Source organism: Podarcis gaigeae, assembly GCF_964106915.1.
Source record: "Podarcis gaigeae genome assembly, chromosome: 14".
Taxonomy (NCBI): Eukaryota; Metazoa; Chordata; class Lepidosauria; order Squamata; family Lacertidae; genus Podarcis; species Podarcis gaigeae.
Window position 1 is genome coordinate 14,273,971 of NC_139690.1, and position 21,151 is coordinate 14,295,121.

The 21,151-nt window shown below is 43.1% G+C and overlaps 2 protein-coding genes across 3 annotated transcripts; both read left to right on the forward strand.

Annotated features, from left to right (window-relative positions):
• The first annotated feature begins 6,092 nt into the window (after nt 1–6,092).
• On the forward strand, nt 6,093–11,016 carry LOC310831786 (normal mucosa of esophagus-specific gene 1 protein). 2 transcript variants are annotated; one of them, XM_083712974.1, is made up of 5 exons: nt 6,093–6,244; nt 8,602–8,666; nt 9,497–9,582; nt 10,094–10,154; nt 10,809–11,016. In XM_083712974.1, the coding sequence occupies exons 2-5, from the start codon at nt 8,622–8,624 to the stop codon at nt 10,878–10,880; spliced, it is 264 nt and encodes an 87-aa protein (XP_083569100.1). In that variant the 5' UTR covers nt 6,093–6,244; nt 8,602–8,621; the 3' UTR covers nt 10,881–11,016. The 2 variants fall into 2 exon arrangements, with proteins under 2 accessions (XP_083569100.1, XP_083569101.1); XM_083712975.1 differs by lacking the exon at nt 6,093–6,244 and adding an exon at nt 6,312–6,636.
• Nucleotides 11,017–17,631: 6,615 nt separating this feature from the next.
• Nucleotides 17,632–20,399, forward strand: LOC310831456 (normal mucosa of esophagus-specific gene 1 protein-like). The gene is made up of 5 exons (XM_083712002.1): nt 17,632–17,715; nt 17,847–17,911; nt 18,210–18,295; nt 18,483–18,540; nt 19,972–20,399. The coding sequence occupies exons 2-5, from the start codon at nt 17,867–17,869 to the stop codon at nt 20,041–20,043; spliced, it is 261 nt and encodes an 86-aa protein (XP_083568128.1). The 5' UTR covers nt 17,632–17,715; nt 17,847–17,866; the 3' UTR covers nt 20,044–20,399.
• Nucleotides 20,400–21,151: the final 752 nt, after the last annotated feature.

Consider the following 21,151-nt stretch of genomic DNA (forward strand, 5'->3'; position numbering starts at 1 on the left):
CTTATGCCTAGTCGATCAGCTTTTCTTTTTTTTTCTTTTTTTATAATAATTTTTATTAAGGTTTTCCAAATTAGAACAAATCAAAACAAATTAAATCCAATCTATTGCCAATAACTAGGACTTCCCCTCCCTACCCCCTCTTGTGTTCCAAATCTTCCAAATAAGCAATTAAATTCAACAAATTCTTATCCCCAAATTACACTCTTCGTCAATAACCCAATTTATCCAAATTCTCGTCCCCTAAGATCGATCTATACCCTTCCACGGGTTTCCCCCTTTCAAACATAGTACAGATGAAAATAAGATAAATGTAAATAATAATTTTACAGCTTTTGGATTCCAATTTTCCCTCCCCTCTTTCCCCTTTGCGTTTCACCTATCCCTCCACTTCTAATATCTTCCTGGAGTTCCCACATTACACTATATCCCTCCGATTCTTTGCCAGTCTTTAATTACGGATGTCCAATCGTAGAAGGAGTCTATCAAATAAGGGCCCATTTCTTCTATCCAGGTTTTTATATCCAGGAGTAAAAACTCCAATTTTGTATCCATAAGCTTGTCAAACCTGAATATCCCAAATGTTCCCCCAGTTCTGTCCAGTTCTTGTTGTTTCCTTGTTCTTATCAATCATTCTCCTCCTTTTTATTTCTCTGTTCTCCCACAGAAATGTTCTTTTTCCAAAAGTTTCTAGTGTCTCTGCAGAGGTTTGTTATTCTTGAAGCAAAGCATTACATCATGTTCCTTTCATTTTCCAACAAATAGTTCCATTGTTTCCTGTAGTGTGTAGACCTCTGTAGACAAAATAGTGTTCCATTCCTGCAGTTTCCCAGGAGATTGAAAGTTCCATTCAACTGTTCACATTTCCTGTGAAAAACACATGCAATGTCCCTCGGCTCCTCTAGGTGGATTGCAGTAACAAAGTTCCCTTCCAGAATCACATCCACCAAACCAAGTAGCTTGTTGACCGATATTTAAAACAGTTTGTATTCAATTTGTAACAAATATAACCGGCAAAGTCCTCATAACAAAGTCTCTATTTTAATCTTCCTTTTTGACAGCTCTTTGACAGCTGTCAAAACCTCCATCACTTTTCTCCAGGCAGTTTCACGAATCGCTCCAGGGATTCCGGGGGGGTTGCTTTTTTTTAAAACAATTCCACTTTTCTCCTCCAGCTCAATCTTATAATTTTCCCTCGCGAAGTTGCTGATTCGGCAAGATAAGGTTACACTCGATCTTAGTTGTCCAGTCCTTTGTTTTGGCTCTTCTACAATTTAGGGGTAGGCTGACTTCCTTTTTTCCACCTCCCCCGTTCGCTCCGAATTTTAAAAATTTATCCCCTTTTTTTTTAGTCCATATTCCAATTACTCACGGGTTCTTCTTTAGAGCCGAATTTTCAATAGAAGAAGTCAGCGCTCTCCGCCGGATGGCATGCGGCTGCGCTCGGCAGGGATAGCAGAGAACTCAAAGCACCACGCTTCTCCCCGGCACCCGATCCGTAGCCTTTAAAAAGGCTCCTTCACGAGTCGGGAGGGCGCTAACGGTGCCAGCCGAGTCTCCATGTCCACGGCCTCAATCTGGCCGTGGTTTTTAAGGGTCCCCGCATCGCCGGTGCGGTAGGACCCAGCCCCTGCCAAGCCGGCTCCCTCCGGAGCTCGGAGGGAGCCCGCCATTCGGCGATGGCGCCGACCCGGAAGTCCCCTAGTCGATCAGCTTTTCCAGTTCCAATAAAGACTGTCGCCATGGATCTTGGCTTTACACTGAGTGACTTAACGCTGAGTTGTGCCCAGAATTTGAAGTGCTGTCAAACTGCTCTGAAATATTTACCACAGTGCTGTTAAATTCTTCATATTTATAAAATGGAAAATTCTTCCAAGAGTCAATTACAGTCACGTTTCTGCTCTTTTTTTTTTACATAAATAATTTAATTATCTCATAATAAGGTAAAATGTGTTTTTAGAACTGAATATAGATGATTTGTATCATAATATTCAATAAAGGTATCTGTCAGAGCCACCCGAGGTCCCAGCTCACAAGAGACCAAAATCCAGTCCAAGTTATATACAAAAGGTTTTATTGAAGAACATTGTTGTCGTTACATCCAAGCTTCGTGGCTCAGCATCTGTTACCCTTAGATGTTAGAAGTCCCCTCTGAGTCAGTCCCGCCCCTGCACCAGCTTAAGAGGCTTGTACTGCTCCACCTTTTCCTCTCCTTCCTTTTCCGCAGGGTCTTCCTGCCCCCCTGTGCTCCCTCCCTCCGGGACTCCCCCGAGGCTGAGTCTTCTGACGCCTGCTCCCCCCTCCTTCGTGCTTTGGGACCAGGCTCCTCCTCAGGGCTCTCCTCATTTCCGCGCGCCTCCACATTTGAACTTGGCGCGCGTACGTTGCCTCTGACCTTCCTTTCGACCGTTACGCTACTCTCGGTACTACACTCCTCCCCTTCCGGCAGGACGTTCTGCTCCGAACTCCTTCCCCTCTCTGCTTCCTGTTCTGCTCTTTCTGACACACTGGCAACTCCACCCCCTTCACTCCGTTCCGACGGAGAGGCCGGTCCCGATCTCCAACCCCCACTGGGGATTCCCTCTTCGTTCCCCTGCTTCTGACTGCTTCCCTCTCTACTGCCCCTTGGCCTGACCAGGGGGGCTCCCTTTTGGGAATCCTCGGATTCACTTGACGGACTCACTGACAACCTCGGGTCGTCGTCCTCTTCCTCGTCGCCCTGGGACCCCTCCCCCTCGCTCTCTGTCCCTGAAACCCTGACAGTATCCAATTTTGTAATGAAGTCTGGATATTTCCTTTTTTCATTCTTTCATTGCTTATTGGCTTTGCCACTCTGATACGGTCCCCTATCTTAAACCATTAATTAGCCTGTCCCAGCAAAGGAAGAATGGATACGAAACTTACGGAATATGCAGAAATGGTGAAACTCACCGGAAGAATAAGAAATCAAGAGAATATTCTTATAAAAGAATGGAAATGGTTTATTGAATATTTACAGATAAATTGCAAACAGATAAAAACACTGGCAGGATCATTTTAATAACCTGCAGTTTCATAAGAGTTTACATTTAAAGTAGATAATTAAATGAGCAAATTACGTAAATGAATTTGGAGATGCAGAAGATATTAAAAAAAAAAATTTAAGGAACTGCAGAAAGAGGGGGAAGGAAGTCAAACTTTGAAATGCTAGCTCAGTGTGGTCTATGGCGCACTTACTGGCAGCCTCTCTCCAGGGTTTCTGGGGGTTGTCCTACCTAACCCTACCTGGATATGCCTAGGAATGAGCCTGAGGGTTTGTTGGAAGCTGCCCAGAGTGGCTGGGGAAGCCCAGCCAGATGGACGGGGTATAAATAAATAAAATAATAATAATAATAATAATAATAATAATAATAATAATAATAATAAAAAAAAATAATTAGGTCCCAGGCCACAGGGAGATTAGGCTGGACTTGACATCTTTCCGCAGGGCCTGCAAGACAGAGCTGTTCCACCAGGCCTTTGGCAAGGGCACAGCCTGACTCCCTCCTTTGGCAGTCTTCACAGAACTTTGCCATCAATTTGAGTTGAATTAATTTCATAATGAAATGATTTTAGAATGTTGTACTATTTTATTGTTGTTAGCCGCCCTGAGCCCGGCTTCGGCTGTGGAGGGCGGGATATAAGTAAAATTTATTATTATTATTATTAAAATGATTGTAAAATTAATGAAATGTATAAATTTGAAAAGTATAAATAAAAACTTGGAAAAAACAACCATGAATTAACCTGATATAATTTCCCCTTGTCTCTGATAACTGTTGAAGATCTATAAGATTATATTGGAGTTTTGTGTAAAGGAGTACAGTACCGGTATATGATAAGGTGCACTTAGCACATAGGAAAAATAGGACTTTATCAGTTTGGGGTGGATTTCTGGGGGCGTTCTTCATTTACTCCATTTATCTTGAACAAAGGAAACAATAATTATAATTCCTTTTGCTGGAAAGGGAGGTTTTGGGTTTGGTTTCATTAGGTATGTATCGGGAAATTTTTAATGTCTGATGATTTACAATTTTTTATATATGCTGTAAGCTGCTCAGCGTGGTTGGCGAAACCCAGCCAGATGGGCGGGGTATAAATAAAAAAAATATTATTTTTACTAACAGAGATTTGCAGGTTGGGAATAAAAAGTATATAATGGTACAAATATTGGGTTACAATATTAAAATTGGTGCATTATGCGTATGGAATTTTACCAAGGCCAAAGTGAATTGCAAAGCGCTGGTGCTGGGATACAAAGCCCTATACTGCTTGGGACCAGAATACCAGAAGGATTGTCTTGCTATGTACCCAACTGATTACTGCATCCTGCATCAGAAGGCATCTTGCAGATAGCCATCCTGAGTAAGGTCAGAATTGGGACTTTATTGTGGTGGCGCATACCCTGTGGAACTCCCTTCCATTACATATCAGACATTCTCTCTTGTATTTTCTGGGCCCACTAAAGACAAACCTACCGTATATAAACTGATATATTTTTCTCAGCTGGCATCTGTACTGATCTGAATAATAATAATAATAGTAATATTGTTGTTGTTGCTATTATTAACAACAATTGATTATTTATGCCCTGCCCATCTTCCCTGGGTTTCCTCAGCCACTCCGGGTATCCCAACAGAATAATAATAAAGCGATAAAAACATCAAACATTAAAAACTTCCCCTAAACAGGGCTGCCTTCAGATGTCTTCTAAAAGTCAGATAGTTGTTAATTTCCTTGACATCTGATGGGAGGGCATTCCACAGGGAGGCCACAATTAGTTTTATGTATGGTCTGCTGCTGTTTAAAACCGTTTTTATTTTTTTGTGGTGGTAGTGCATGTATATGTTTATATGCAGATGTAAATCGTGTCCTGATATATGCCAAAATGTTTTTGTATGTGTAACTGATTTGTATATAAAACTGCTCTCATTTTAATTTGATCCTGACTTGTTTTTAGGAGGTGATTTAATACTTGTTTGATTTTATACCAATGTTATATATTTGATGTTAGCCACCCTGAGCGCGGTTTTGGCCGGGGAGGGCGGGATACAAATAAAAGTTTGTTGTTGTTGTTTTTGTTAATATTACTGTATAACAATAATGTATAACAATAATATAATAATAACAATAATTATACTGTAAATTGCTTTTGGACGGGAAGTGGAACGATGATGATGATGATGAAATTAGAAAAAAATCTGGCTTTTTCTTTTTTCCTTTTCTTTTTTCTTTTTTTTGAATTTGCATTTTATTTATTTGTTAACATTCTTATATTACATCGGTAAACGTTGTCATATTACATTACAGGACTTACTATAATATAATTTCCAACATGTGTACAAAAATTATATACAAATTTTATATATCTAGAAAGAAAATGAAACAAAAACAGATAAAAAACAAAAACAATTCCCCCCCCCCCAAAATCATATACATACCAACACACTAGACCTCCTGTCTTTCCCGTTGTATATTCCTTTTTTACAAATGAATGTACTCTTATTGTTGTATTTTTCTTTACATATTATCTAATACATTCCTATATCAATATGTGCTCTTAGTCTTATTTCTCAACTCAGTCTCACTCCAACGTCAATCAAATGTTAGCATAGATAGCGAACCTTTATTGTATTTTTGAAAATATGTTTTATATCTATCCCACTTTTCCATAAATTTTTGTTTTGAATTGCCTCTCAAGGTATTTGTTAGCTGCGCCATTTCAAACTCTTGTAGCTTGTAATGCCAGTCCATTCTTGTCGGGGCTTCTTGTTCCTTCCACCCCTTCGTCACCAAAGTCCGAGCTGCGGCCGTTGCAAATAAGAATACCTCCCTAAAGGCCTTCGGGATGTCCTTGCCAACAATGCTTAACAGAAATGCCACTGGTCTTTTTAAAAAAGTTATTCCAAACATTTTTTTCAACTTGTAAATTAAGCCCCAGAACACTTTGTGATCTTTCAAAGCCACTCGAAAACGGTCACCCCATACTCTGCAGCCCCCATCTCTTAAAATATTATCCTCCCCCTGCAGCAACGGGTTGGCTTCCTTTCAGCCTATGGAACGCTGCCTCTGCAATTCTCGCTTGCAACATCACCTTGGGACAAGCAGCCTTGCCCACCTTGGTGTATTGCTCTTTGCATTGCAGGCAGAAAAGAGACGGACCATTCCACTCCATCGCTTTCCACCACTCCTAGCTGTCAAGGGTCTTAAAAATAAACCACCGGTTCCGGTGAGAGAAGTGAAGAGAACGGGGGGCAGAATTGAGCCTGAAATTGAGCCTGGCAGGCCTAATCCGCTGGGGGCACAGAGTGTAGATGGCGGCTGCAAAATGGGAGGATGGAGACGGGAATAAAACATGGCAGCATCTGTTAAGCGCCAACAACAGCCGTGTGTTTAGGGGCTCCTGGCCTAGTCCTATTCAACGGCCCGCCACACATCTGGGTTCAAAAGCCTGGCATGCCATAATCCAAGTGGAGCTAAAGAAGCAAAGAGACACCAGGCGTCGGTTATTTCCAGGCTGCTTTGGGCCTACCATCCGGGGGGGGGGGGAGATTTGATTTTTAAGGGGGGCAATTCGAGAACGAGTTAGACCAAGTGAAGGGCCTTTTAGGCTTCCTCCAGGTGAATAGGAGTTCACTTTTTGAATAATAAGATTTAGATAGCGGGGGGGGGGGGGTCAGGATTTTAGAGATGCTTAGGTGGGGCACAGCCAAAAAAAAGGTTGGGAACTACAGGTGTCGCTGGGATGGCACTAGGTTGGGAGTCTGGCTGTGTAGTTGCTCTGCCCTCCCAGATCTTTTGGGGGGTCTGTTTTTATGCCAAGAAACCTTTGTTGAAGAAAGGGGGGGGTGTTGAGATTTAAGGGTGTGTATTTTCTCCTTCATTGTGTGAAGAGAGGATTTTAGACCCGTTGATGATGATGATATTATTATTATTATTATTATTATTATTATTATTATTATTATTATTATATCACCCTATACCCAGAGGTCTCAGGACGGTTCACAGAAAAGATCAACATAAAAACCGCAATATATAAAATAAAAATTAAAAGGTGTATAATGAAAGTGTCAGGTGAACTTCCCTGGGGAGAGGATTCCACAGACGGGGAGCCGCTGCAGAAAAGGCCTGATATTGTTTTGGATTAATTGCCTTGGACATAAGAAGAGCACTGCTGGATCTGGGCCCGTCCAGACCCTCCAAGTGTCCCTATTTTCCAAGGACAGTCCCGGATTTACAGAAGCCATGTCAGTTTCTGATTTGATCCCCAAATGTCCCGTTTTTCCTTAGGACGTCCTTATTTTCATGGGAGAGATGTTGGAGGGTATGCAATTATGTGACCCCTGAGCCAAGGAGATCAGGGAAAGTGTATAGGGAAGCTTTTTAATGTTCAATGTTTTATTATGCTTTTATATATTTTGGAAGCCGCCCAGAGTGGCTGGGGGCAACCCAGTCAGATGGGTAGGGTATAAATATATATACTGGCAGGTTCGGAGTATAAATATATATATTGTCAGGTTCGGGGTGGAGTTCCTCTACTGCAGGGGTCAGCAACCTTTTTCAGCTGTGGGCCAGTCCACCGTCTCTCAGACCATGTGATGGGCCCAACTATATTTTGAAAAAAATTAAAAATGAACGAATTCCTATGCCCCACAAATAACCCAGAGATGCATTTTAAATAAAAGCACACATTCTACTCATGTAAAAACACACTGATTCCCAGACCGTCCGTGGGCCGGATTGAGAAGGCGATTTGGGCCGCATCCGACCCCTGAATCTGAGGTTGCCTACCCCTGCTCTACTGCGTGTCTCCTCCAGGCTATGCGACTTGGGACACACCCAGCTGTCGGGTGTTGTTGTTGTTTAGTCGTTTAGTCGTGTCCGACTCTTCGTGGCCCCCTGGACCAGAGCACACCAGGCACTCCTGTCTTCCACTGCCTCCCGCAGTTTGGTGAAACTCATGCTGGTAGCTTCAAGAACACTGTCCAACCATCTCGTCCTCTGTCGTCCCCTTCTCCTTGTGCCCTCCATCTTTCCCAACATCAGGGTCTTTTCCAGGGAGTCTTCTCTTCTCATGAGGTGGCCAAAGTATTGGAGCCTCAGCTTCAGGATCTGTCCTTCCAGTGAGCACCCAGGGCTGATTTCCTTCAGAATTGATAGGTTTGATTTTCTTGCAGTCCATGGGACTCTCAAGAGTCTCCTCCAGCACCATAATTCAAAAGCATCAATTCTTCTGTGATCAGCCTTCTTGATGGTCCAGCTCTCACTTCCATACATCACTACTGGGAAAACCTTAGCTTTAACTATACGGACCTTTGTCGGCAAGGTGATGTCTCTGCTTTTTATGATGCTGTCTAGGTTTGTCATCCCTAAGCAGGCTATATAAAGCAGAAACTGCCTCCTGCTGAATTTCGGAGTGGATCCAAACAGCCAGTTTGTCCTTGTGGGGGAAGCACTAGAACTGACTTATTAAATAGAGAAGTGTATATAAAAAAGCTAAAGGGTCAAGCGGTGCATCCCTCTTCCCTTGGTGGTACCCAAAGATGCTTACTGAAGGTATCTCTGGAATTTGGTTTCCCCCTCCAGGTCTGCCCCTGCTTGTTACCATGGCGAATATGGGATTCTTCGAACTGCTGATGAAGAAGAAGGAGGTAAGTTTTAGAGCAGGTGCAGGACTGATGCCTGAGTCTGGGTTATCATCCGTTCCTCTGCATATAAGCATATATGCATACAGTGGCACCTCGGTTCCCAAAATGCGAAAACCGAAAAGTAAGTGTTCTGGTTTGCGAACATTTTTCAGAAGCTGAATGTCACATCCGGCTGTCGACTATTTTTTCTGGAGCGTCTGCACCATATTTATTTTGCGTTTTTGTCTTTGAGGCTTTTTTGGTTCATTTGTTTTTGTGACTGTGTGGAACCGAGTTCAACTATTGATTAATTGATTGATTGTGTGACTGTGGAAATGGATAAAAGTCCCCCAACCAAACAATGACTATCATCAGTGCAGGTAAGAAAAAATAATAATTTTAATTTTTATCATCTACAATACTGTCTTATTTATTTTATAGTACAGTACATTGATTATTGCTTTCATTTTATGGATCAATGGTCCCATTAGATAGTAAAATTCATGTTAAATTGCTGTTTTGGGGGTTGTTTTTAAAAGTATGGGCCGGATTAACCCATTTTGCATTACTTTCTATGGGAAAGCGCGCCTTGGTTTTGGAATGCTTTGGTTTTGGAACGGACGTCCGGAACAGATTAAGTTTGGGAACCAAGGTACCACTGTATAAGGTTCTTCATTGAGCCAAGCAAAGAGAACGGAAGCACTGGGGAGAGAGATTTTCTGAGAGTCATTTTCTCCTCACTTGTCATCCTTTCAAACTCATCTTTAGAGGAGGGATGGCTCTTAATTTAAGTAAGACCCATACGTCACCTTGATGTTGCTAAGAGAAATCCCTCTCTTCCTTCTGTCTTCCAGCTGATTCCTCTGATTGGATTTGTGGGATCTGCTGGATGCTTCGCAATCTATTCCAGCTGGCACTCTCTGAGAAAACCTGATGTAGTGTAAGCAACACAGCCCTTCGTTCATCTTAAATCAGTTGTGGTTCGAGGACCCGAACCCCGCGAAGTGAAATGAAGACACAAGGACACGTGATATAAGGTTAATGGGCTAGAAAAGGCCACAAACGACGAAGAGAAATGAGGCCGGAGAGAGGCTGGCACTGCAGCATCAAGGCTGCTGGACACGCCCCCCCATGGCACCTGGTTGGACGGCCACGGGGGGGGGGCGTGAGCGCCAGCCAGGTGAGCTGGAGGCAGGGGGCAACACCCCCTGGTAGGAGCGGTGTTCGGGCTCCCGCCCACAACCACTCCCCTCTCTTTCAGGGAGGAGAGTCTCTACAGGATTTTTTTAATGTGGGGTTGGGAGCTTATTTCCAGGTAGGTGTATTTTAAATTGGGCTATAAGGACCAGTTTTGTAAAAGTGATTAAAGGGGGGGGGACACCCTGTAATAATAGAGTTAAGTACAAGATGCCTTTTCAGTATATCTGTTCATCAATACATTTCATTTTTAGTTTTAATAAGTCTGGCAACCAAGAACCATGGCAAGATGTGGATTTTACCAAGCCCCAGAAGGTAATGAAAATGCTTGACCAAGAAACGAATTGTTATAGTTCCTAAGTATATTGTGGGTTTTCATTCAGAAATATTAGCGATTTTTCATGTAGGCTGATGTGTTAATAGTGTGGCTGTACAACTGGTGAACTTTTGCTAAATAATAGAGATTTGAACACAATGCCACCTTTCATGTTTGTAAACTACAGTGCGATCTCTCTTGACGAAGGATGGTTTTTGTGTGATAAAGTGAAGAAGGGCTTGACTTTGGCTATCTCATGGCCAATATTATTTGAATGGTTTACGTAGTAAAGATCTAGTTTATAATGTTTTAATTACTGCATTTGTTGGTCATTATATCTATATAAAAACGTCTCCATGTGACGTAATAAGAAGGTAAAATGCAAACAGGAAAAATGTACTGTATTAAAAGCCAAATTCATTTATTTTTTTAAAAAATGAACTATACATTACAAAATTCCTAAATTGCTCAACCATCAATACAGTATGAAGAGCAATGGCTTACTCCATATATAGCTTCCTGTGTAATGAACATCATGAATGTACAAATTACCCAATATTTGGGGGGAAATTGCTACTGGATAATTGGGGGGGGGGTGTTTACATTTTTTAATGTGTTGCTCTTTTGTCTCTTTGTCTTGAAATGCCTGGTAGCATATAACATTAAACCAGCAATGGAAGCCCATCGAAGAGCTGGAGAAAGTAAGAAAACTAACAAAGGGATGAGATGTCATTGCTTTGAAGCATGGAGCTCAGTGAACTGTATTCTATCCATTTGTGAACTTTAAAAAGAGTTGGCTTATTTTTCTCTGAAAGAACACTGTAATTTACCTTTTCAATAAACTTGGAGTTTCAGTTTAAAGTTAGGTCAGCAAACAGAATTTCTTTTTTGGTTAACAGGGGCAAAGATCAATCCTACCATGGTTGCAATCTATTATTATTATTATTATTATTATTATTATTATTATTATTATTATTATTCTGTGGAGCAGGGGCTCTTAAATTAGTTCTTTAACTTCAGCTGATTGAGCCTCTTTAATCTTTTCTTTGGAGACATATCTGGGTTTCTTTCTACCTGCCTTTGTGTTGATACACTTTCCTTTTTGGAAAATACTTAAAAAGAACAAATTTCATTCTCCCAGTTTTTTTCCACGTGAGAGAAGAAAATGCACAATCACAAAATGCACAAAAATTGATTTACCCCAAAACTGTTTCTAGTCCCTGGAAGCAGCTTTCTATTTCAACCCACGGAACGTTTCCTTGAGGAGTTTAATAACAGCCACGAGAGATGGGGACAATTTTTGTCAGGACTGCAAGAGCGGAGGAAAGGCGTTGCTTTCATAGCCTGCTTTTCCTCTTAGTTGCTTAGTGGTGCACAGAATTCTCCCTCTCCACATTTTATCCACACAACAACACTGAGACACCACAACCAACCCAAGATGATGTCCGGCTGATGGCTCATGCCCAATTCCACTTGTTCCATGCCTTGAAAGCAAACCACATAACCAGCTGGAAAATCAGCCTTTCAGGAGTCCTTAAGCACCTGCTTCTGATTAATAAGAAAAACTGGCCCAGTCCTCCTTGCAGAAGCTATTAAAGCAACCCAAAGAAATGTGATGCATAGGCAGAAAAGGATTAGTTCAGTTGCTGCTCCCTTTCTTGTAAGTCCTAAGTGCAGTTCATTTATTTAGCAAAGCTAGGCAGGGTCTGGTATGGTTTCAGATTGGATGGGGAACCACGTATTGAGATTTCTTCATAGCAAGAGGTTGGGCTATATGACCCCTGAAGTCCCTTCCAACTCTATAATTTTATATCCCTTCTTCTCCCCAAATTGGGATTCAAGGCAGCTCCCAGTGTTTAAAGCATCATACAAAGTAATTTTTAAAAAGCTAGTTTCAGACAATAATCAAAATGCATCAGAAGCACATTTAGAACCGCCAGGCAAAAACGTTCGTTTTTAACCAGGCATTTGGTCAGTGGCGTAGCGTGGGGGGTGCAGGGGGGGCCGGCCGCACCGGGCACAACATCTGGGGGGGGGCGCGCTCGCCGCCTCCGGAGTCGCCGAAGAGCCTCGGGCGCAGGCTGTAGCAGAGCCCTATGTCTCGCGGAACCGACGAGCTGTGCGCGCGTCTGGGCTGAAGGCTCTCAGCGCTCACCGCGGTCCCCGCGCGTCAGAGCCGCAGAGGGCGTGCCAGGCAGCCCCTCCTCACAGCCCCGCCGCCGCTGCAGCTGCTGGACCATGTTGCATTTTCCTCGCCTCTCTGCCCTCCTCCTCTTCTGGGAAAGTGGTGTCGTTTGGGCGGCAGCACCAGCGGCAACTCGCCTCAGATCACCTGACACGGACCCGCTGCCGCTGCCGTGGCTAAGGTAAAGGTAAAGGTACCCCTGCCCGTATGGGCCAGTCTTGCCAGACTCTGGGGTTGTGCGCCCATCTCACTCAAGAGGCCAGGGGCCAGCGCTGTCCGGAGACACTTCCGGGTCACGTGGCCAGCGTGACATCGCTGCTCTGGCGAGCCAGAGCCGCACACGGAAACGCCGTTTACCTTCCCGCCGGTAAGCGGTCCCTATTTATCTACTTGCACCCGGAGGTGCTTTCGAACTGCTAGGTTGGCAGGCGCTGGGACCGAGCAGCGGGAGCGCACCCCGCCGCAGGGATTCGAACCGCCGACCTTTCGATCGGCAAGTCCTAGGCGCTGAGGCTTTAACCCACAGCGCCACCTGCGTCCGCTGCCGTGGCTACCTTACCGTAAATACCCCAGCCCAGGCAGCAGCAAGAAGAAGCTGGCAGCGGTGGCAGGTTAGGAGTTAGGGGTGCAAATTACTTGCCTTGCCCCGGGTTGGGCGCAAATTACTTGTCTTGGCCCGGGTGCTGACATCCCACGCTACACCGCTGCATTTGGTTGATTTGATTTGACATCCTATGCCCTTTTTAAATGTTTTGGGGGGGGTGTTATTGGTTTGTTTTATATTTTGATTTTATTCTGTGAACCGGCCTGAGACCTCTGGGTATAGGGTGGTATATAAATTCAAATAATAATAATAATAATAAATAAGTCCAAGCGATTTGCTGCTTCTCCCATGGTTTTCTGTTTGCCCCACCACATTCCACAGGAAAACCTGCTCTTTAGTGCTGAATCGGAGCGAACATCAATCCGTGGAAAATGCAGTTGACATTTGCTCCAATTCAGCGTAAAGAATGGATTAAATTTGATGGGGAAAGCTGAAGTCTGGATGAGCTCTGCATGGGGATTCACACCCTGGCCTGACAGGTCCTTGTCCAACATCCTAACTACAGCCACACTGCCCAATCTTGATTACTGCTTTGACCAAAATTGCCTTGCCACCGCTACTGGTATTTGGTTTAATTGGATCCTAAGCCTATTTATTGAGCACATAGCTGAACTGAGATTAGAAACGAAAATGTCCTTGTGGCTCAGAGCTCATACTCAACAGCAACATCAAGTCAGTGCTGAGAAAAAAACCTACCAGTAATCCAAACATACAGAAAATATTCTGCAAATTCAGCATTTGTACATTTTGAATCCAAGAATTCTTGGCACCTGGATTGGTTTTTTTTTGGGGGGGGGGTTTGCTGCCTTCTTTCTAGGTGGTAGTTTCCCCAATATATTGCTCATTTTTCTGCACTCTTTTTTTATTCTCATGTATTTTTTTATGCAGTTCGGAGCATTTTAGCGGGATAGGCACAGGCTTGAGAACCGAACGACATGTTATGTGTGGGAGATCTATTCTCCTGACAAGTTGATATTTACTTCAGATAAAATATACAGGGCATCAACATTTGATCGGAGAAGGGAGGAATCTCCTCCCCCCCCCCCCCAGCAACAACTGCTTGACCACAAGTGTTATGTACTGAAGTTCTCACCCTGGGCCAGCAGGGGGATACTGTAGATAGTTTTCACTCAGGTCCACATATGCAAATAAGGGATTGAAAGTGACGTTCAGTGATTGCATAGTTACAGAAAGTTATTACAGTTACGTTGTACTGGAGCTCTATATAAACAGGCTGGCTGAACCCTTCAGTTCAGTTCTGTTCTGGCCTGTGAATAAACAAGAGCTGTTTGAAGAATCGCTGTGTCGTCTGATATGTTCATCCACAACTTAACAACACGAGTCTGGGGATGGGGTCTTTTCTCGTCCTTTCTGTCAAGGTGAGATTTTCCCCGCCTGGCCATTTCTGGGTGCCTTCATTCTCTCTCCACCTGTGAAAATGTGCTCTCTCCATTAATGTACATTAGCTGTGTACAGGTGTGGAGCTTCACATTCAAATTATACAGGGGTCAGGAAACTTTTTCAGCAGGGGGCCGGTCCACTGTCCCTCAGACCTTGTGGGGGGCTGGACTATATTTTGGAGGGGGAAAATGAACGAATTCCTATGCCCCACAAATAACCCAGAGATGTATTTTAAATAAAAGGACACATTCTACTCATGTAAAAACACACTGATTCCTGGACCGTCCACAGGCCGGATTTAGAAGGCTGTTTTCTGCTGCTCCAGAGAAGCGGACACGGAGCAATGGTTCCAAACTACAAGAAAGAAGATTCCACCTAAACATTAGGAAGAACTTCCTGACAGTAAGAGCTGTTTGACAGTGGAATTTGCTGCCAAGGAGTGTGGTGGAGTCTCCTTCTTTGGAGGTCTTTAAGCAGAGGCTTGACAACCATATGTCAGGAGTGCTCTGATGGTGTTTCCTGCTTGGCAGGGGGTTGGACTCGAAGGCCCTTGTGGTCTCTTCCAACTCTATGATTCTATGATTCCAGAAGGCGATTGGGCCGCATCCAGCCCCTGGGCCTTAGTTTGCCTACCCATGACATACATGATCTTAGAAAATAACGTAACCTCTCACGCACCACCCACTTTCCATTTTGTGTGACCCCACCCACCTTTTACTGCACCTTGCAGGGGCATTTCGTACAGAATGGCATTATAAACAAAGGAGATACAGCATTGTATTCTGTAAGTAAAAAGTAATGGACCCCTGGATGGTTAAGTCCAGTCAAAGGCGACTATGGGGTTAGGGCACTCATCTCGCTCTTCAGGCTGAGGGAGCCAGCGTTTGTCCATAGACAGCTTTCTGGGTCATGTGGCCAGCATGACTAAACCGCTTCTGGTGCAACGGAACACCGTGTCGGAAAACGGAGCACACAAAAATGCCGTTTAGCTTCCCAGCGCAGCTGTACCTATTTATCTACTTGCACTGGTGTGCTTTTGAACTGCTAGGTTGGCAGGAGCTGGGACAGAGCAACGGGAGCTCACTCTGTTGTGGGGTTTCAAACCACCAACATTCCGATCAGCAAGCCCGAAAGGCTCAGTGGTTTAGACCACAGCACCATCTGCGTATTCTGTATTCTGTACAGTATGCCCCAAGAGCAGCTATTGTGTTTGTTGAAAATGCCAGTAGAGTACAGCCTTGCAACAGAAAAGGACATCAGTGTAGATTGGGGAAATCTGGCAGAGCCATTACCTAAGCGCCAGGACAGAATGACTGTCACTAAGACAGGGGTGGCCAACTCCCAAGAGACTGAGATCTACTCACAGGGTTAAAACCTGGCAGTGATCTACCCCATTTTGGGGGGTTCAGGTCAAAGTTGTTGAGCTTCTTTGGGGGGAGCCAGTGATCTACCGGTGATTTAACCACAACCCTCCAGTGATCTTCTGGTAGATCACGATCTACCTGTTGGACGTGCCTGCACTAAGAGACCTAAAATAAATAAATAAGGATTCATCCTTCGATTGTGTCACGCTTTATGAGGAATGTCTGAAGCACAAGCAAAACAAGCACTGAATAATAAAGTTATACCTCTGAAGTAGGGGAAACTCCGGCATGCAGGCACACAGCCCAAAATGGGTATCATGAGACAATGGGCCCTTTTGCACAGCACAGATTCATAGAGGGCAAGGCTATCTTTCCCTGGTGGCTGTGCTCTGCCTACATACTCGGAGGAAGGAAGCCGCTGAACAACAATTGCTGAAAACTGCAGGAGGCGAGATAACTGTCATTCAAATCCTGTTTGTGTGCTCAGTGGGAAACTGTTACAACTGCTATAACAAGGGGGTCTCTGGGTCCCCCCCTTTATATTTTCCCTTCTACACGGGTTCTATTTCTCTTTTTCTTTTTCTCTCTTTTATTTACGTCTCACAATGTTTAGTGCACATATAACTATGTTTTTGAGCTTTCAATGAAGATGTTAAAATAAAATATCTCCAAGCAATCTAATGATCTCCAGGCAATTTCTCCAACTAGGCAAAACTCTTTCCATACTTTAAAAAATTTTATTTATGCTTTTCAGGTTTATAGCTTTCACTAATTTTACAATTACTTTAACATTTCAAAACTTGACCTCCTTCCCCCTCTTTTTGCAGTTCCTTAAATTTATTTTTAATATCTTCTGCATATCCAAATTAACTTAATTTGCTCAGTTTTTCATCTACTTTATTTAATATATACGCTTAAGAAACGGCAGGTTATTAATAATCCTGCCAATGTTCTTATCTGTTTATAATTGATCTGTAAATGTTCAATAAACCATTTCCATTCTTTTATTAAAAGTTTGTTATCTGGCAAGTTTTGCCATTTCTTCCAGTAAGTTTCAGCATAGCTCTTTCCAGACTATTAGTCAATTTTTAAAAAACTGGCTTATAAACCTTGCCAGGGGGAAGATAATTGCTTTTGAGACTTGGGCGTCATACACATCGTGCATTTCAAAGCACAGGGCTTCCTCCAAAGAAACCTGGGAATTATGCTTGTGACTATGGGGTTGTGGCGCTCATCTCGCTTTCAGGCCGAGGGAGCCGTTGTTTGTCCACAAACAGCTTTTCAGGTCATGTGGCCAGCAGGGCTAAACCACTTCTGGCGCAACAGGACACTGTGATGGAAACCAGAGTGCGCAGAAACACCTTTTACCTTCCTGCCGGAGTGGTACCTCTTTATCTACTTGCACTTTGACGTGCTTTCGAACTGCTAGGTTGGCAGGAGCTGGGACAGAGCAACAGGAGCTCACCCCGTTGCGGGGATTCGAACCACCAACCTTCTGATCAGCAAGCCCAAGAGGCTCAGTGGTTTAGACCACAGCGCCACCCGCATCCCTTATAATGTGAGTGGTGCCAGTGTTGCAAGACTTAGGGGCGGAAGTAATGCACATTTATTATTATGATTATTTTACATCCCTAGATCTCAGGCCGGTTCACAAATGTCAAATCACAATATCAACAAAACCAAAACCAACGTGCCTATTAATTTAACGGAGGGGCCCCATCGCTTCCTGCAACAAGGGGCACTTCATCTCCCTCCGATTACCGGGGTGAAAATCAGCCTCCCTCCTGAAGTGGCGCAGCTGCGCGAATCCAGCAGGGGGCGCCCCACCCCTGCGCAACGCGCACCCCATTGGCAGGATCCTGGTGCGGTTCCTGCGCTGGGTGTCTCGTCCGGACTACGTGACTTGGGCCACATCCAGCCCTTTGGGCGTTAGCGGACTATATAAAGGGGAAGCTACGTCCTGCTGAACTTCAGTGCGGATCCAGCCAGCCAGGTTATCATTGCTGGTTTGTATTTGTTGCACCTGATCGGACGTATTAAATTGGGAAGGGGGAGTGCCAAGGGATGCGGGACCCTCTCGCCCTGAGTGGTACCCAGGATGCTGGCTGATGCTGATGGACCTTGCTTTTTCTCCCAGGTGTGCGCCTGCTTCTCACCATGGCGAACAAGGGATTCTTCCAGCTGCTGATGAAGAAGAAGGAAGTAAGTTTGAGAGCAGCAGATGCAGGGATGGTGGTGCCAGACGGATGGAGTCTGGCCAAGGAGAAGCGGGAGCATCTTTGGGATGGACGGAGAAGTCCTTCTCCTTGCGAGGAGGCGCTGGGAAAAGAGGCTTTTGGCTAAGCATCTGCCCCTCCTCCCTCGCCATCTTTTCCAAGCGCATCTTTGGAGAGCAGAGACGGAGCTTAACTTTTAAGGATTTGCTTATGCATCGCCCAGACCTTACTAAATTTTTTTTGGGGGGGTGGGGAAACACCCCTGACTTGCTTCTGTCTTCCAGCTTATTCCTCTGATCGGGTTTGTGAGTTTTGCTGGATTCGGAGCCACCTTCGCCGGCTGGAACGCGCTGAGAAAACCCGATTTGATGTAAGCTCATTCTTCCTTCAGCTTAGCTGAACTTTGAATTCGGGAGTTTTATTTCCAAGTAGATGTGTTTTAAACGGGGCTATAAGATCCTGTTTCGTAGAAATCCTCTAATTTTTTATTTAAAGAAACCTTTGAAAATACAATTAATTACAGGATGTCATTTCTGATCATGACATTTCATTTTTAGTTTAAGCAAGTCTGACCCAGAACCGTGGCAATATGTGGATCCTACCAAACCCCAAAAGGTAATGAAAATACTTGACCAAGAAATGAATTATTATAGGGTATTTAGTCCCTAAGTAAATGGTGGGGTTTTATACCGAACTATTAGCCGGGTGTGTGGTTGATTTTTTTTAAAGAATTGCTAATGTGTCAACAGAATGGTAGTATATAGAGGAGCACTGAGTTAAAGTATTAATTTAGGCACTATTTGCACCTGCGTTTCAAAATTCTGCAACTTATTTCGAGTGGAAATTTTGGTTATGGAAAGCGTAAACTAATTGGTAAAATTACTAGCCTCATAATAATTTTCCCATAAGCCGTGTTTGAGCAAAGGAATCTTGCACCTGCCAAAAACAAAAGAAGAACATTAAAATTGATTGGAATTGTTTTTTTGTTGCTTTTATTAAAAATTTCTCATAAATTTAAACTGCTCTGGCAACATGGTATTTTTTTTTGTAATATAATTTAGTATTCTATCAGCTTCCAAAAATTTTGAGTCACTTCTCCATTAAGAAAATGACCAGGGTGCCTGCTCCTTCTTCCTTTAAAATAGAGGACACAATTCAGGAAAAAATAAGCACAGTATAGCATGTACTTTGCTCTTTCTCATTCTTTTATTTTAATAAAGCTGCAATTCTAATCCTTCTTACATGAGAATAAACCTCATTAAAATGCAAGAAGACATATTTCTGCATAGACAAGGATAGAATTGCACTGTAAGAATGCTCTCTAACATTAATGCTCCTCAGAACAGATTCATTTATGTCAGTGAATCTACTTGTGAGTATGACCTAGGTGGAAATCACCCTTCAGCCAAATAAACTCTTTTGTTTTTATCATGCTCTGAGCAATTTATTCTTTTATTTTGTACAATTGGTGGCTTTGGGCTAAATAATAACGATCTGGACCCAATGCCGCGTTTAATGTTTGTGAACTGCAATGTGATCGTTCTGGATGAAGGGCAGTTTAAAAGTGTGATAAATCATGCTCATAATTATGACAAAGATTTACATTCCAGTGCTGTTTTTCTAGAAAAAAACAAGTGCCGGAACTCACCATGAACACCTCCCTTGCTCTCTTATAATGGCAATGGCTGAAAAAACGCTTTGCATCTACTAAATATATAGTTTATACGATGATGATTAAGTGCATTTATTTGTCCCTTAATAAAACTAGTCTCAAAGTGACTTAGCAACAAGATAAAATAGAAACAGGTAAAATAAATTAACATCCAGATTTTTAAAGGAGTACTATGCAAACTGCTTATCTGAATAATACGACAAGAAGGGTGATGGCTTGCTTCTACGGTTAGCTGCCCGTGTAATGAAAATCATGAATGTACGACATAACCAGTATTGGGGGAGAAATTGCTACGTGATAAGCTTTGAGTTTGGGTTGGGCTTGTTTTAACACTTTGCTCTTTTTTCCCATTTTTGTCTTAAAATGCCTGGTAGCATCTAACAATCAATCAGCAATGGAAGCCCATAGAAGAACTGGAGACGGTTCGAGAAATGACGAAGCGATGAGGTGTCACCCCCTCCAAACGACACTCTATGAATCTAGTGGAATCATTTCTGCACAAACTAGATTATCGAAACCAGTGTGCGGAAATGCTTCTGCTACATTTTTAGGGTCTCCCTCCAATTTTTTGGACTCTGGATTAAGGACTTTTACTGTTGGCCTTAGTAAGTTACTGTGCATACAGCCACACAGTCCCAAAATAGAGGTTGGCTCACACTTGCGACAGCCACGTTTGCTTTGAAGCACGGTGTCTGGCGACCTATATGCTATCCCCTTGTGAACTTTGAAAAGAGTTGTCTTATTTTTCACCGAAATAATGCTGTAATATATATTTTCAATAAACCTGGAATCGATATTTGAAGTTAGTAAACAGAATTTCCTTTTCGGTTTATAGGGGGTATACACAGCTTTCACCTCGAGCAAACATACCATAATATGCTCAGGATAGTTCAGGATTTGGTCTGGTAGCTCTTACACTGTTTCCATTGGCATGCAAACACAGCCCAGAGCTAGGAAGCTAAGCACACTTACCCAGAAATGTGTTCCAACCAGTGCTTTTTTCTGGGGGTACGCATACTAAACATTTAGTGAATCATTGTACTTTTGTCCATTTACTGTATTTATTTTCCCTGATTTGAACTATAAAATGGTGATTTTCTTGGGTCAAAATGAGAGTACCCCTAAAAAAATTTTTAAGGAATAAAAGCACAAGTTCCAACACAAATGTTTTCTTCATATTTTGACTTCATATTTGGAACTGCTGTACTCAAAGACTGCCTCTCTGCATTTGAACCAACCAGGACCTTGCAATCAGTGCTTTTTTTTCCTTAAAAAAATGTTTAGAGGTACTCTCATTTCGACTCTAGAAAATCACAATTTTATTGTTCAAATCGGGGAAAATAAATACAGTAAATGGACGAAAGTACAAAGATTCTCAAAATGTTTGGGGTATGCGTACCCCTGTGCCCCCCAAAAAAATCATTCCCTGCGATCATCATCTGAAGCCCTTCAAGAGGAACTCCTTCATGAGAGGTTTGGAAACTGGCAACACGATAACAGGCCTTTTCTGTGTTGGCTCCCCATTTGTGAAATGCTCTCTCCCACCTTCCTTAC